Raw genomic sequence first — 14,751 nt, 5'->3', positions numbered from 1 at the left:
GAAAGAGAATATATCCAAGGCGAAAGACAGAGAGGAATGGACAAAGACGGTCATCGGATCTTTTGTGGTGCCCCAACGATTCACCTGACAAAGGGATAGGTGAAGGTGAAAGTAGGTGTCATATGTTTGAAGTACAAAATTTAAACTTTGTCTACACCTATGACATTATTTCAATTATTTACTGGTATGTGTGACTGAATGTTATAAGCCACGTGACTGCCTAAAAATTCGATTTGGCTCAAATCCAAATGTAAACTTCAAATTGTTAACTCGCATTTGACGGGAGCTGAGTTGCATTTGATGAGCACCAACAGGCAGCACTAAAACCTTCTATGTGGCAGAAGATGTTAAAGTGATCTGTTTTTGGTGTCCCACGGTTAGCGAGGAGCCACGTGACCAGCACGGAGACCAACAGCCTTTACTTTTACCCAACTATTGGCAGGTATCAATTAGAGCCTGTTGGACTGAAAGGTGTCCTAATATCCCGAAATTTCAAGTCCCAGTCTTCACCATGATTTGAACCCGGGCCCTCAGTTTGGAAGCGCTTTACTACTCAGCCACCAAGTCTTCGCTATGCAAAAGCATTAATGTAATAATAATTGAACCAAGAAAGCAAACTCACAATTATATTATAATACAGTGTCTACAATATATTGTACTACAGTGTCTACATCTATCTTAGAAAATGACTTCTTCGAATCTTCGTCATGCAGAAGTAAATAGATGCTGGGTTAGATTCTGCTGAAATGACTATTGTAGTAGAAATGTTTTGTTTGCGAAAGCTTTATTGTTTCCTATAGGTTGAATATTTTAATATCAAGATTTAAAATTCACAAAATAAAATACTCACATTAGGGCAGAGTTCGATATCATTATTAAATTTATTATTTGATAAAATATAGATATTTGGGTTTTATTAAATAGCATATAGTATTTACAGTTTTAAAGAGGTAAAAATAGAATAATTTCGGATGTTGTAGACAGAACGGATGGTAGAGTAAGATATATTAAAAGTCAATTCATTACTGTAAAAAATAGGTATGCTTTGATATATTGCATCAAATATCCATCAATACATTCTACAGATTAACACGTAATAGTCTAGTATAGTCCTATATACAATTTAAAAAGTAAATGTATATTATAAACAAATTCTTAATAAAGTAAAGTTGCCACAAGTACATGGAATAAATCAAAGCGTACTTCTGTTTCCATTTTCAAGACAGTTGGTCTCCCCTTAAAACTTGTCAATATAAAAGATAAGGGGGGTGTAGGTGAAGTCAGGCTGGGACCTGACATGAGATGAAATGTGCTACCAACTTGCTGACCTGGAAGTACAGGCGAGAGTACTGTTGTTCTCTACCTGAAAATGCCCATGCCACCCAAAGAGAAGGGAATAGCTTCCTTCATTGTCCATGCTTATTGTTTACGGGCACAAACCTCACTTACAGTTGACACTATTCATTTAATATTTAAAACTTTTTTTTATATACAACGTGAAAACTATTTTTTGTTATTCTTAAATACTCATGTCTCATGTATTCCTATATAAAAATGACTATTTCAAAATATTGTGTGTGTTCTAATTAGAAAACATCGACATCCTGGCACCGAAACCTCCCTCCCCCCCCAAAAAAAAAAAGCGTCACCAAAACGACCGTATCGTAAAAAAAACATAGCCAAAACGTCTCGTTCCGCGTTCAACCAACCTGCTCATCTGTTTGCAGCTGTCCGAGATTTAACCAGTGGCCGACTTGACAGACGCCTTCTTGCTTTGGGCGGGCTCAAGTACTCCTTTAATGCATCGGTACATACCTTTATTGTTGGACTTAAGACTCCTGATACTGTTAGTATTCCAGGGCTGGATTGAGACTAGCTAAAGCTCTAAGCTTTTTAAGATATGGGGCTACTTCTAATCAAAAGAAGGCAATTTTTCATTTGTTCTTTTTTTTTTAAATTATTGAAAATATTCCTAGAAACATATGGGGGGGGGGGGGTCCCAAATAAGTGTGGGGGGGGGGCATTACCTATTGTGTAGGTTGTCTAAAAGTAAATACTGCTCTGAATATTTCAACAGTCAATGGGAAAAGAAATTTTAATGAACTAAAAAGTATAAAACAAACTTACTGAAATTTAACATTCAACTAAGAATCATTAAAAGAAGAATTAATTTGGGTGATGGTGCGCGGTGGCAGAGCGGTTAAGGGCTTGGCTCCGAACCTGTGATCCTGGATTCGAATCTGGGTGAAGACTGGGATTTGGAATTTCGGGATTTTCAGGACGCCCCTGAGTTCACCCAGCTCTAATGGGAACCTGACTTTAGTTGATGAAAGTAAAGTCGGTTGGTCGTTGTGCCGGCCACATGACACCCTCATCAACCGTTGGCCACCAAATAAGCAGATGGCCTTAACATCATCTGCCCTATAGATCGCAAGGTGTAAAAGGGGAACTTTATTTTTACTTTTTAATTTAGGTGCTGTAGATGTACATAAGAATATGATGAAACTGAACCTATGCAAAAAATTATGAAATTTATTATCCTAAAAACATCTATAATCGTATTTAAAATGGCGTCTAGAAAATCCAGTGCCGGCTGTAGTTACATCAACGTGAGTTTGATCGCAAATGTTTGACGTTGTATAAGCTGGAAGTTTGGTGCCTTCGTGGGACAGGCAAGAACTTCCCTGAGTCTTTAATATCTAAGGCCTAATTATAATTATCTATATGTTGTGTCCACGTCAATCGTTTTTGTAAATGTGATCCTTCAGCTCATTAGAATACAAACAACTCGTCCGGTCTTCGGGCTGCGGTTCTTCCACAATTGGCTTTGTTACAAAATCATATGCCTCATTAGTGTCTTGGGCATCTGCCTTTGGCTGTGTATCATTATTTATATACACTCCGATATTATTGGACTCTATGACGACGTCTCGGCTGCTAACATTGTCATAGCTCTGAGAGACTTGGCGAGTTTCCTGTTCTTTATTCGAATTTTCATAGGTGTCGCCATCGTTAACCTGAGTTGGGGACAAGCTGGTGTAGTTCGGATGGTTCCCGTCAAAAACGCCGAGTTCCAGGGAGCTGTACGCTGGTAATTCGGCCAAAGTCGTTTGGGAAGTATCTACTTTTTTGGTAATACTTCTCTTAAGTTTGTGTTCCCTGCACTCGAGTAAAATTCTAGTCAAGTTATATTTTCTATGGACAAATATCAAAATGATGATAACTACCGCTATTACGACTAATGGAATTACTACGCCAACAATAATGTCTGTTTTGTTATCATCGTTGCTGGAAGAGGTAGCAGACAGTGGTGTAGTCACAGCTACTGTAACTAAAGCTGTGGTGATCAGAGAAGCAGGCGTAGTATATGTTGGCACAGCTGTGCTCTTTTTGGGAGGGCAGGTGATGTTTTGAGAGATGCCGGACAGCTGGAGCTCAACTGCCTCATACGAAGACAGAAGGATAAATGTCACGTTGTGTGTGTCACACATGGCGTGACTCTGATGTGCCGACGTGACGCTGGAGACACAATGCTGGGGTAAGGTCATGTTGTTATGGCACACTAAGCCAGGGCTTAGATGGAGGGCACACACGTAGTCCGCATCTATAGTGGTGCTGTTAGCTAACTCTGATAGTCTCGTAATGTAGTGGTTTCCTGATAAAGTACTATTACAGGTATAGTTCGTGTCCGCACTAAAACACCCCTCCAGCCTGAAATAGAATGTCAAATACAAAACTGTTAATTAGATATTACATTTAATTTATGTAGAGTTTAATGATAAGATGTGCCTGTGTTGGCAGATAATATGTATATATATATATATATATATATATATATATATATATATATATATATAATACTAGTGCGTTGACTGTTATAGAATTAAGATGATGGATTAAATATCACTGAAAAACACACCAAAAAAATTAAAGAGTGATTGAACAACTGACGTAGCAAAAAGTAGAAATAGATTTAAAAGTATAAAAAAAATCTGTATATGTTAAACTCACGTGAAAACTTTTTCTCTTGAAAGACTATTTTACAAAGCTTATATCAATCTGTCTGACTGGGGGAATCATTAACATATATTTTCCCCACTTCCTATTCACGGATTCAGTTGGAACTTTGTTCAATCATTTATTTTTGACGACAAGATATAAATAAATAATTTAAAAAAAAAACATCAATAAGTTTACGGAGATCAATTGATTTTGGTTTATATCGAAAATGTACTAGGCTTAGAGCAGATAAACCTTGTATGAAGAATTAGGTCGTTCACTAATAATAGTCTATGAAACCTTTTAATTTTATAAGTAGTTGAATAGATTAGTGGCTAGCACGTCGGCCTTTTATCACGGAGGCTCGAGACCTTGAGTTCGAATTCTCAGTAACTTTCTTTTTAATCCCTTAAAAAAAATGCAACTCGAAAACCATTTTCCAGATCCCCTCCACCTCGATGGACTATAAAAGTGATTGGACCATAGCACACTAATAATGGTAAAAACATTACAGCTGCGCTTAGCCAAAACAATAAATGACTATTTTTACAAAGGTTATGTCAACTCTGTCTGTCTCTCTGTCTGCCTATCTGGTAAAATGCTTGCACACGCTGTCTTCCACATCCAATTTCGGATCAAGTTGAAATTTTGCACAATTATTTCTTCTACCTATGAAAACAAGAATCAATAAAGGCAATTAACCAATTATTTTGTTAGCTATCGGTAATTAAATATTTTGTTTGGATCGACCAAGGGAAAGAAATCGTACTTGACAGATAAGGTGGTATAAGTTGAATGTGTCCCTCCCCCTCCCTTAACTGGTCCAGACAAGTGATAGGATCATAGCGCCGCGGGCACGCTGCCCTGCCTCATCGTGGCGCCCGCGTGGAAACGGCCATTTGAGGAAGTGGCTAGGCGAAATGGGTAGCAACACAGGACTCCCGTGGGGATGCCCATGGGTAGACGAGAGTCCACCCCTTTCACGGGCGGGGTTGTAACAAAGTCCCCACAAACACGTCACCAATCCATGCGCTGTTCCTCAAAGGGACCGTTACATAAATGGCGGATCCCGCACAGTTAGCTTGGTACATTGAAGGAAAATGGCAGAAGTCCCCGGTGCGTTCCCGGCCTTCGGCCGTGTCTCTAGTCCACGTGTCGGGGGTCGAACGCATCGGTAAACAGCAATGCCTTACATAGGCATTGTCTAGGGTCTCTCCCAAACAGAACTGTGTGTTCACACAGGTTTGTTTTTTTTTACTGTTCGGCTGGACGACCAAACAGGTTTTTTTTCAAACTTAGAGCTCGAAGAGCCTTCGGCTCAGCTCTTAGACATCAACAAGGATCATAGCGCATTGAGAACGATATAAGCATGAAATTGTGCTAAGGGTTGAAAAGGGTTAATCTCTTATTTGAAGCCCCAGGAGAAATAAATTAGTGTGAAGTATTGTTTATCATTACTTATTGGAAAATCTACTAATTAATTGTTGTTTTAAATAATAGATTTTTTCTCTTTAAAAAAAGTAAAAAAAACATTGTGTAAATGTACTAGTGTTTAAGAACTTTAAGTGTTTAAGAACTTACTTAACTTAGCAATACAATTATATAAAAAAAAATACAAAAAAATAGAAAACCGTTTGTATAAATGTATCTAGAAAATCGTAAATGGTCATCTCCGTTTCTAAATAGCTCCCATGTTTCTTACTATTAATAGTTGTAAAATGGTGTATATGTAAAAACTGCTTGCCTAGTTGATTTTAAAAATAACAATTTTTCGCTTTCAGAAAATAAAAAAAAGTAGCCTTTACAAAAGAACTTAAAATGGCCTAAAATATCATGATGTCGGATTTTCAATATCTTTTTTAGTTTACGAGATATAAACCGGACAGACGGACGGACAGACAGACTTAACAAAAACTAATAGCGTATATTTCCTTTCTGGGGCCACTAAAAATACTTCTAATATAACAGATTCAATATAGTTAGTTCTATTTCAAATTTAATTTCATGACTGATCCAAACAAATCGATACTATTTTATCAGTAAGTCGTAATTCATTTTTTCTATATAGAGGCAGTAGGCCTACTAGATAAGAGATGATAAGCCTTAGTAGAAAATCAGGTCGTTGGCTAAAACTTCGAAACTAACAAGAGAAAGCAATAACACAATCTACTTTTATAAGCACTTGGCTAGCTCAGCTTCTTAGCGTTTCAACCTCCTCATGGAGGCTATTACCCACTAGATTGGATTCAGACTCGAGCGTCTATTTAGGAGCTTTCTCCCAAGTAGCCCATCCACATTCCCAACTTCAACTGATCGAAACAAGTCATTGGACCATAGGACATTTAGCATGCTAAAAGTATGAAAGTTGCGCTAAACAAAAACATAAAAAATATTTTCCAAGGCACACATTTATAATTGTAGTGTAGATCTTTTAAACACTAATTACATGATTGATTTCAAAATAATTGATACGATTACATTTTATTTAAGTGAGGTTTTTTTAAAATAATTTTAATATTTAACTTGTTTTCTATGACTATTGTTTTTAGTAAAAATGATTTTCTCTTATTTTATTATCTACACGCATCTAAGAGATTTTAGAGCGTGATGGCCAAGTAGTATGTCTCTTGGCTTCCGAACCGAGGGGTGTTAAGTTTGAATCTTGATGAAGATTGGGATTTGATTCGGAGATCTTTAGGACGCACCTAAATCCACCCAACTGTAAGGGTACTCATTTACATTGGGGCAGTCAAAGTGGTTTGGCGTTGTGCCGGCCACATGACGCCCTCGTTAAACGTTTTCATTTTTTTCGTTTAATTTTTATTTCGCCTACGATTTAATACGCCTATATCATAGGCAGGAGGCGCGGTGGCCGAGCCGTAAAGCGCTTGGCTTCTGAATGGGGGTCCCGGGTTCGAATCCTGGTGAAGACTGGGATTTTTCATTTCGGGATCTTTGGGCGCCTCTGAGTCCACCCAGCTCTATTGGGTACCTGACATTAGTTGGGGAAAAGTAAAGGCGGTTGGTCGTTGTGCTGGCTACATGACACCCTCGTAAACCGTAGGCCACAGAATCAGATGACCTTTACATCATCTGCCCTATAGACCATAAAGTCTGAACGGGTGAAATCAACTTTTTTTATATAGTAGGCAAGGTGACTGATCTGTAAAGAGCTTGGCTTCCGAACCGGGGTCCTTGGTTCGAATCCTGGTCAATATTGGAAGTTTTACTTTCGGGATCTTTAATTCATCTCTAAGTCTACCCAGCTCTAACGGGTACCTAACATTAGTTGGTGAAAAGTAAAGGCGATTGTCGTTGTGCTATGCTCTCATTAACCGTGGGTCACAGAAACAGATGACCTTTACATCACCACTGTCCCATAGATCGCAAAATCTGAAAAGGGTTATTTACATCGGTTTAGCTGTACAGGCAGGTGGAGCTACAAACCAACGACCGAATAGTTACAAGCGTGAGGTATATATTTAGGCCCTTATTCTTTTTAAAACATTTAAAAACAATTTAAATTATAATACATGTACCATGTTGCGAAGATAGGTTTGCTTGTATTAAAAAAAAATTCAATCCAGTGGCCTAGCTAAGAATTAGGAGCCCCTGCATTTGGACATTCAACATCATGACATGAGATAATAGCGTAATATTTACACAAATTTCGGACACTCATTTGGAGTTCCACCTCAATTGCGGGCCCATGGGGGGGGGTCAAATTTTGACCCTCTTTCCCCCACCCTTGCTACGTCACTGCTTCAAACACAGTAGGCTATATTGAGAAAAGTAAAATTCCCTAGATAATACTTACATGGTGTAGTCCTTGGCGCTAATGTTAAATGCTGAAACTATTGTGTTGTTTTGACATAAAATGGTCAAGTCTTGTGAGTGAATGACCCACGAGGACAATAGTGCTGTCGAGACCAATAAAGCTTGGACTAAATCCATACCATAGTCGCCAGTTGTTCTCTGTGTTCAGTACATTCTATAATCTGTGAAGCACAGGTCAGACATTTAATGAGACATTTAACAATTGTATTTGTGTGCGCAGGTAAGCAACCTAAATAGATGACATGGAGTCAGATCTACAACAGCTAAGAGTTCTGGCGTAGAGACGAAAAGAACAAGAGAGATCTGAATGTGTCGAAACAGGACCTCTATTGCCGTAGTCACGTAATGCCAATGGAATGGAGGGATGGATGGAATGATTATACAGATATTGAAAGAATATAATGGAACAGTCCCTTTAAAAGATAATGGTTATTTTTTATGCAACATTTAATGTGTTACATTTATACACATTTCAACGTCTTTCATTTGGAATGTTAATATATATTTAAAAAAAATGAACATAGCTTTTATTTATAAACATACACAGAGTCATCTTGAAAGTAGATATAAGTAGAGAAACATAATGATTTAACTTCAGGCTTCAACAAGCTGAGAAATATTCGTTTATATTTCTACCTTCGTTTTCTTTTACACTCCCAGACTGAAGAGTTCATTAAAACGAAACACGAATTTATTGGAAAGACCTACCTCTTCATTTATTCTTTTCCTTGGTTAAGCTATTCTGTAATCTGATTTCATGTGTAATATATTTCCTTTTTCCAGGTATAAAGTCAAATCGAAGTGTTTCACAGATCCGGCGGGGGTTATTAAAATTAACTATGCAACAGCTTGATTTGTTAATAAACAAACAGGAAATAGTTTCAGAATGGACTGTGTCAAGAATTTTCTTATTCATTAATACTTTATAGCTGTGTCTGCTCAGCTCTCAATAGAATTTTTCTTTAGCAATAAATACAAAACAAACGAATGAAGGGGGAGGGCAGGGTGGAGAATTTATTGCTAGAACTTAAAGAGCGTCTGGCAGAAAAATAAAACAATTAATAATAATATTAATAATAATAATTTCTAACATAATAATAATAATAATAATAAACAGGTTTCATACAGATCTAGTGATAGCACCCATACGAGTCAACGATAGCACCCATACAAGTCTAGTGATAGCACCCATACGAGTCTAGTGATAGCACCCATACAAGTCTAGTGATAACACCCATACAAGTCTAGTGATAGCACCCATACGAGTCTAGTGATAGCACCCATACAAGTCTAGTGATAGCACCCATACAAGTCTAGTGATAGCACCCATACGAGTCTAGTGATAGCACCCATACAAGTCTAGTGATAGCACCCATACGAGTCTAGTGATAGCACCCATACAAGTCTAGTGATAGCACCCATACAAGTCTAGTGATAGCACCCATACGAGTCTAGTGATAGCACCCATACGAGTCTAGTGATAGCACCCATACAAGTCTAGTGATAGCACCCATACGAGTCTAGTGATAGCACCCATACGAGTCTAGTGATAGCACCCATACAAGTCTAGTGATAGCACCCATACAAGTCTAGTGATAGCACCCATACGAGTCTAGTGATAGCACCCATACAAGTCTAGTGATAGCACCCATACGAGTCTAGTGATAGCACCCATACGAGTCTAGTGATAGCACCCATACTAGTCTAGTGATAGCAACCATACGAGTCTAGTGATAGCACCCATACGAGTCTAGTGATAGCACCCATACGATTCTAGTAATAGATCCCATAGAAGTCTAGTGATAGCTCCCGCCTCCTATATACGTGTAGTGATAGATTGACTATGTTTGACTCTAGCTTAATAGTTCACTGTGATATAAGTTTTATCAACTATAAGGTGGTAATGTCCTGATAGGATTGACATGTTTAGAGTATATAATATTTTGGTTCAAAAGTCTAAATGAAAGCATTTGAATAGAACAAAAAAAAAAATAAAATTCATAGTCTCATCAACATCTTCTCTGCCTGTGATACCGTCTGAGGCAAAGGCCACCAACCCACACCCTCCAGAAGTTTCCATTCTAGACAATTTTCTCTTCTACTCTCCTCTCGCCTTGCACATCTACCGAACAGCTCGACTAATCGTTTAAATCACTTATGCAAGTAGTGTTTTTTTCTTCATAAAAACACACCACTTTTACAACTATTCACTATTAATAGTAACAAACATTGGAGGCTCTATAGTAGGGGAAACAACATTTTGCTATCTTTTTAACACAATTATGCATATGGTTTTAGATTTTTTGCCAAAAAAAATATTTTTTTTTTACATTTTTATTGCTAAGTTATGTAAGTTCTGTCATACTAACTACTACATTTACATAAATAAAAATGTTTATTTTTTCAAGAGAAAAAAATCTATTTAGTATGTATTTAAGTTGGACATAATTTAAAAGAACAATTAATAAGTAGTTTTTCATATTATCGCGTAAGCTGCAGCACAATGGCACAAACCACATTCACTAGACTATAAGGATTTTTTTTTTTTACAGAAATGTTTTTTTCTCGAGTATTTGATTAAGAGATTGATCCTTTACAAAGCAATTAGATCTAATCGATATTCATTATAAGACATTAGTTAGGCCAGGTTCACATCTAACTTCACATTCACTTTCACCTATCCTTTGGTCTGCCGGACCGCTGGGGCACCACACAAGATCTGTCAACCTTCTTTTTCCATTCTTCTGTGTCACTTTTCTTTGATATAATTTCATTCTGGTATTCTTTCTGAACATATTGAAACCTGCTTTTTAACTTGCCTGGGTGGACCACTTCGGGGGCCGATTTTGAGTTTGTGTTTCCGCACAAACTGTCTTTGTAACCTTGTTTTTTTAACTATGACGAATGTGTGTGCTGATAGTCATCATCATCTGTCCCTCGACTTTAGATGTACGGGTTCTGTGACAGTACGCATAACCAACTCCCTCCTCTTTCCCCGGTCAGCAGATGTTCTTAGCAGGATATCAAGAGAGAGTCGGTCCATTCTTTTATCATATCCATCCAGCTTTTCTTTGGACGACCCTTTCTTCGTGTTCCCTCCACTGTACCTTGAAGAATGACGTTTGATAGTGAGTCGTGTCCTACAATAGGACTGAATCAGTTCAGTTTTCACAGTATTGATAGAAAGAATTAGAAAAAGAATTGCAAGCTATAGTAAAAACACTATCAGCTCATATCACCAGAAACTCTCCTAAACTACGTTTTGCGGTGCAGTCCGGCTAGTCAGAAAGATTTCCCATGATGCTTAATGAACCTTTAAGACTCGGTTCCTTTTGACTTCAAAAATGTGTTTAGGGCAATACGTTCTGTGTCATTGTGCAGGCAATTTTTATAGTCCCTTAGAAAAAAAAAGGAAACAGTACTGGGTACTAAGGATGCAGTGTGAGAGGAAGGCTCAGAAAAAGATGGATTGATGGCCTGAAAGTAATACTTACAAAAAAGCATCATCACGTTTCGTCAATATGTCGTCAGACAATGTTCACGATAGCGGCCACATGATAAAGTCAGATTAGGTTAAATAATACTACAAATATAAAACAAATTCGAGTAGCCATTAGCGATTTCAATTTCATCTTTGCCCTAGATCTAGCTGGTATAGAAAATGTCGAAACAAAAACGAAATATGACTTTATTTAAAGAATAGTCTCCTAGGTAAATAAAAAAGGAATAAAGATTTAAATAAGACATATAGTAAATATATAAATTTTCTTGTTCGATATTTGCATTTTAAAGCTACAAATACAAGTATTCATCTTAAAGGCAAATATAAACACAACTGATGTTTCTTCTTGCACTTTGGGCTGAGAATACGAAAGGAAAACTGAAATAGACCCCTGGCGGACAAAGTTAGATGTGCTTATGTATTATGTCACTTTACTTTGTGTATCCTCGAGGGGCTTTAAGTAATTTTACATTTTCAGATATTGGTCTAACCGTGATACCAGTGGCATTTCAGCTCATTTTCTGGTTTGATTTGTAAAAATGTCTCTTGATAAACCATATAGCTTTGTTTAATGTTTTAATAAGTTCATATAAAGGGATCCCATAATAATGTTTCATTCACTTTTTGATTTATAGGTCTGTGCATCAGATTTGAAGTTGATCATAGAGGATGGGTCTCAAACAAGGATATTCTATGGTGAATTCGAAGTCGAACACTTAATGAGGTTGAGACAGAACGTCACATGAGGTTTGCGGGACAGAATGAATTACGCATACCAAGAGTTGCAATGACATGGAGGCCAATAAGTGGAAATCGCAAACAAGGACACCGCCGTATAACTTGGCGCCACACTTTCTTGGACGACCCCAGAGCAGTGGACACCAGGGAAGAGGCTCAAAACATTGCCAGCGACAGATCCTTGTGGAGACAGCTTGCCGCCCAATGCGCTATACAGATTTACGTTTTAGGGGGTAATTATCTGGTTTATTATGAATAATATATAAGTATTCTTTTTTAGGTTTTAGTTTGTTAGTTACTCTTAATTATTAGATAAAATTTATTGGCGGAATGATATGGCATTCTTTTTTTTTGTCTGTCTCTCACTATTATCTGTCTTTTGAAAAAGAAATCATTAATTAGATTTATTTCACTGTAATAAGATGTAATATATAATAGTCTTGTAATAGTCCAATACATAACCAATTACATGCCAGGTAAGAGAGAAAGGTGACATTAAAATTTCTCGAAGTAGTTCAATGTAAAACAATGGTATGTGAAATAGTGTATTTGGACTCTATATTTAAAATGTACTTTCACAAGTTATATCCCACACGTCTCAAACTTACTTTGATTAAAAATAAATGTCTTTACACCACTATTTGATTCTAAGTGAACACCATTGTAATTCTGTAACCCACTCAAACAGACCAGGAAGTGATCTGTTGGTAATGCCGTTTTGGTCCAGTCTTTTGTAGGACAGAACTAAGTTCAATCTCGTTTACTGTCACCAGAAAGCAAAAAAATAAATCAATAGTGCTTAAAATAAACATACGGACAAAAGTTATTTGCTTTGCAGCTAGCTACACATACAATTGTTAATATTTGTGTCGACAGTGGAAGTGATACGTATGGGCGAGTTTGTAATGTGTTTTGGTCGTCGTTAATGTTGGGTCAAAAACTCTACGTCAATGGCTATTCCTACTAACAAAGTAGATGTAAATTGACGTCTTGAACTTTGCTTTCAAATTCCACAATCAAAGATTTCAAATAAGTCTTGTTCTTTTCAGACATTTCACTAGAAATAGTTTCACCTTTCAGCAAAGGAAAATAACAAAACCTGTTTTCACTTGCTTGCCTGGAGAAATGGGAAAGTTTTGTTTAAAAAAGATTTTAACATGTACATTCATTTCATAGTTCCGATGAAAAACATGAAGTCTGTCTTCAACTCTTCATTACAAATATTGATAATATAGTCACACTCAGTGTCCATCTGAAATTGTCTACTAGTGTTGTGCGTTGCATTTGGAACACTAAGGCCAGCAAAGGCGAGCAAGGACTCCCTTTCACCAGCTTGAATTGGGTGAGTCTCCAGGTCTGTCTTCAGCTCCTCATTAAAAATATTAGTTACAAGGTTACAGTCAATATCCTTTTAGGAGCAGAACAACTTCTTCCTTGAGATTCCATTTCTTCTCACTACCTTTGCCATGCTAAACCATCGGTACTGAACATCAGAATGTTTTGTTTCCTAATCTAAAGGGACCCCTAGCAGTAATAAGTTTAAAAACTGCTATTAACGTCCTAACAATACATTGATTTTCAATGCAGCTCTGTGCAAACTTTTCTCTTTAAAGTTTATGGTGGAGATATTTTCTTTAATTTATTAAAAACAAAACTGTTTTTCTCTGTCAAAACATGGACTCCATCAGTTGTCACATTTGCCATCTTGTTCCAAGCTAACCCAAGACTTTCAACACAAAGCATTGAAAAAAAAAAGGGACCTGATTTAAAATCTTAAACTGAATTTTTCAAAACATTGTAAATAAAAATAATGTTCCTTTACTTTAAGCTTTTAAGAACGACATGTAAAGACAATGTTTCTTTCGCTTCAATATCATAAGTGATAATCAGAAATTGCAATAATTTATATAGATATTTAAAATTAGCTATTTTCAAAATATTTGTATTTTTTTATATGTATAATCTGATTTCTGTAGGTGACCGCGGGCCGCATAAAACAGCCGCATGTGGCCCGTAGGACGTAATTTTCCCACCCCTGATCTATTGTATTACCATTCATTAGTATTCTTTCATTAGATGACTAGTCTGACGTGACGGGAAACCGTAAACTTCTGCTTCAGTTTCAATAATAGTTCTCAGTGGACTTCTTTTTTTGATAAGTTACCTTATTTAGCATATAAGAGAAATAGCAAACATAATATTCAATCAGATTAAAATACGACTTGCAGACTCAGCAAAGGGAAGTGACAAATCTAATAAAACAGAATTAGTACTCCAAAAGAGTTACCTATTGGAAGCATCTATGAAGGCAATTCAAGTTATCTAATGTACCCAACGGAAACTATAGATCCTAATGAGAAGTGCAACTTTTGCACAATTCTGCAAATTACTTGTAACAAGCATTATCGATATTGGTTGCAACTACCGGTTTTAGTTTAGCGTTGAACAATCATTACAAGGTATTTTGACATTACTATTTCTTTTTTACAATCTCACAATCTCCCAAGTCATATACTTTTTTTTATACCGATTCATACTTTATGTTAAAAACAACTAAAACATTAAAACAACACACTACGAAACAGACAATAACTCCATTATAGAACTTACAATTAAATAAAAAAAAGCCTCAAGCCTCGTTCTACAGCTCAATGTCCTAACCACTTTGGGCACTG

General features: G+C 36.8%; 1 protein-coding gene across 1 annotated transcript; it reads right to left on the bottom strand.

Annotated features, from left to right (window-relative positions):
* Positions 1–862: 862 nt before the first annotated feature.
* LOC129921584 (uncharacterized) lies at positions 863–8,740 on the bottom strand. Its single transcript, XM_056004910.1, has 3 exons — positions 8,545–8,740; positions 7,817–7,997; positions 863–3,711 (listed from the first exon to the last, which is right to left on the bottom strand). The coding sequence occupies exons 2-3, from the start codon at positions 7,951–7,953 to the stop codon at positions 2,739–2,741; spliced, it is 1,110 nt and encodes a 369-aa protein (XP_055860885.1). The 5' UTR covers positions 7,954–7,997; positions 8,545–8,740; the 3' UTR covers positions 863–2,738.
* Between the last annotated feature and the right edge of the window lie 6,011 nt (positions 8,741–14,751).

Source organism: Biomphalaria glabrata, chromosome 11 (genome assembly GCF_947242115.1).
Source record: "Biomphalaria glabrata chromosome 11, xgBioGlab47.1, whole genome shotgun sequence".
NCBI classification, from domain to species: Eukaryota; Metazoa; Mollusca; class Gastropoda; family Planorbidae; genus Biomphalaria; species Biomphalaria glabrata.
Note: the sequence above shows the minus strand (reverse complement) of the source record. Positions and strands in the feature narration are given on the sequence as shown.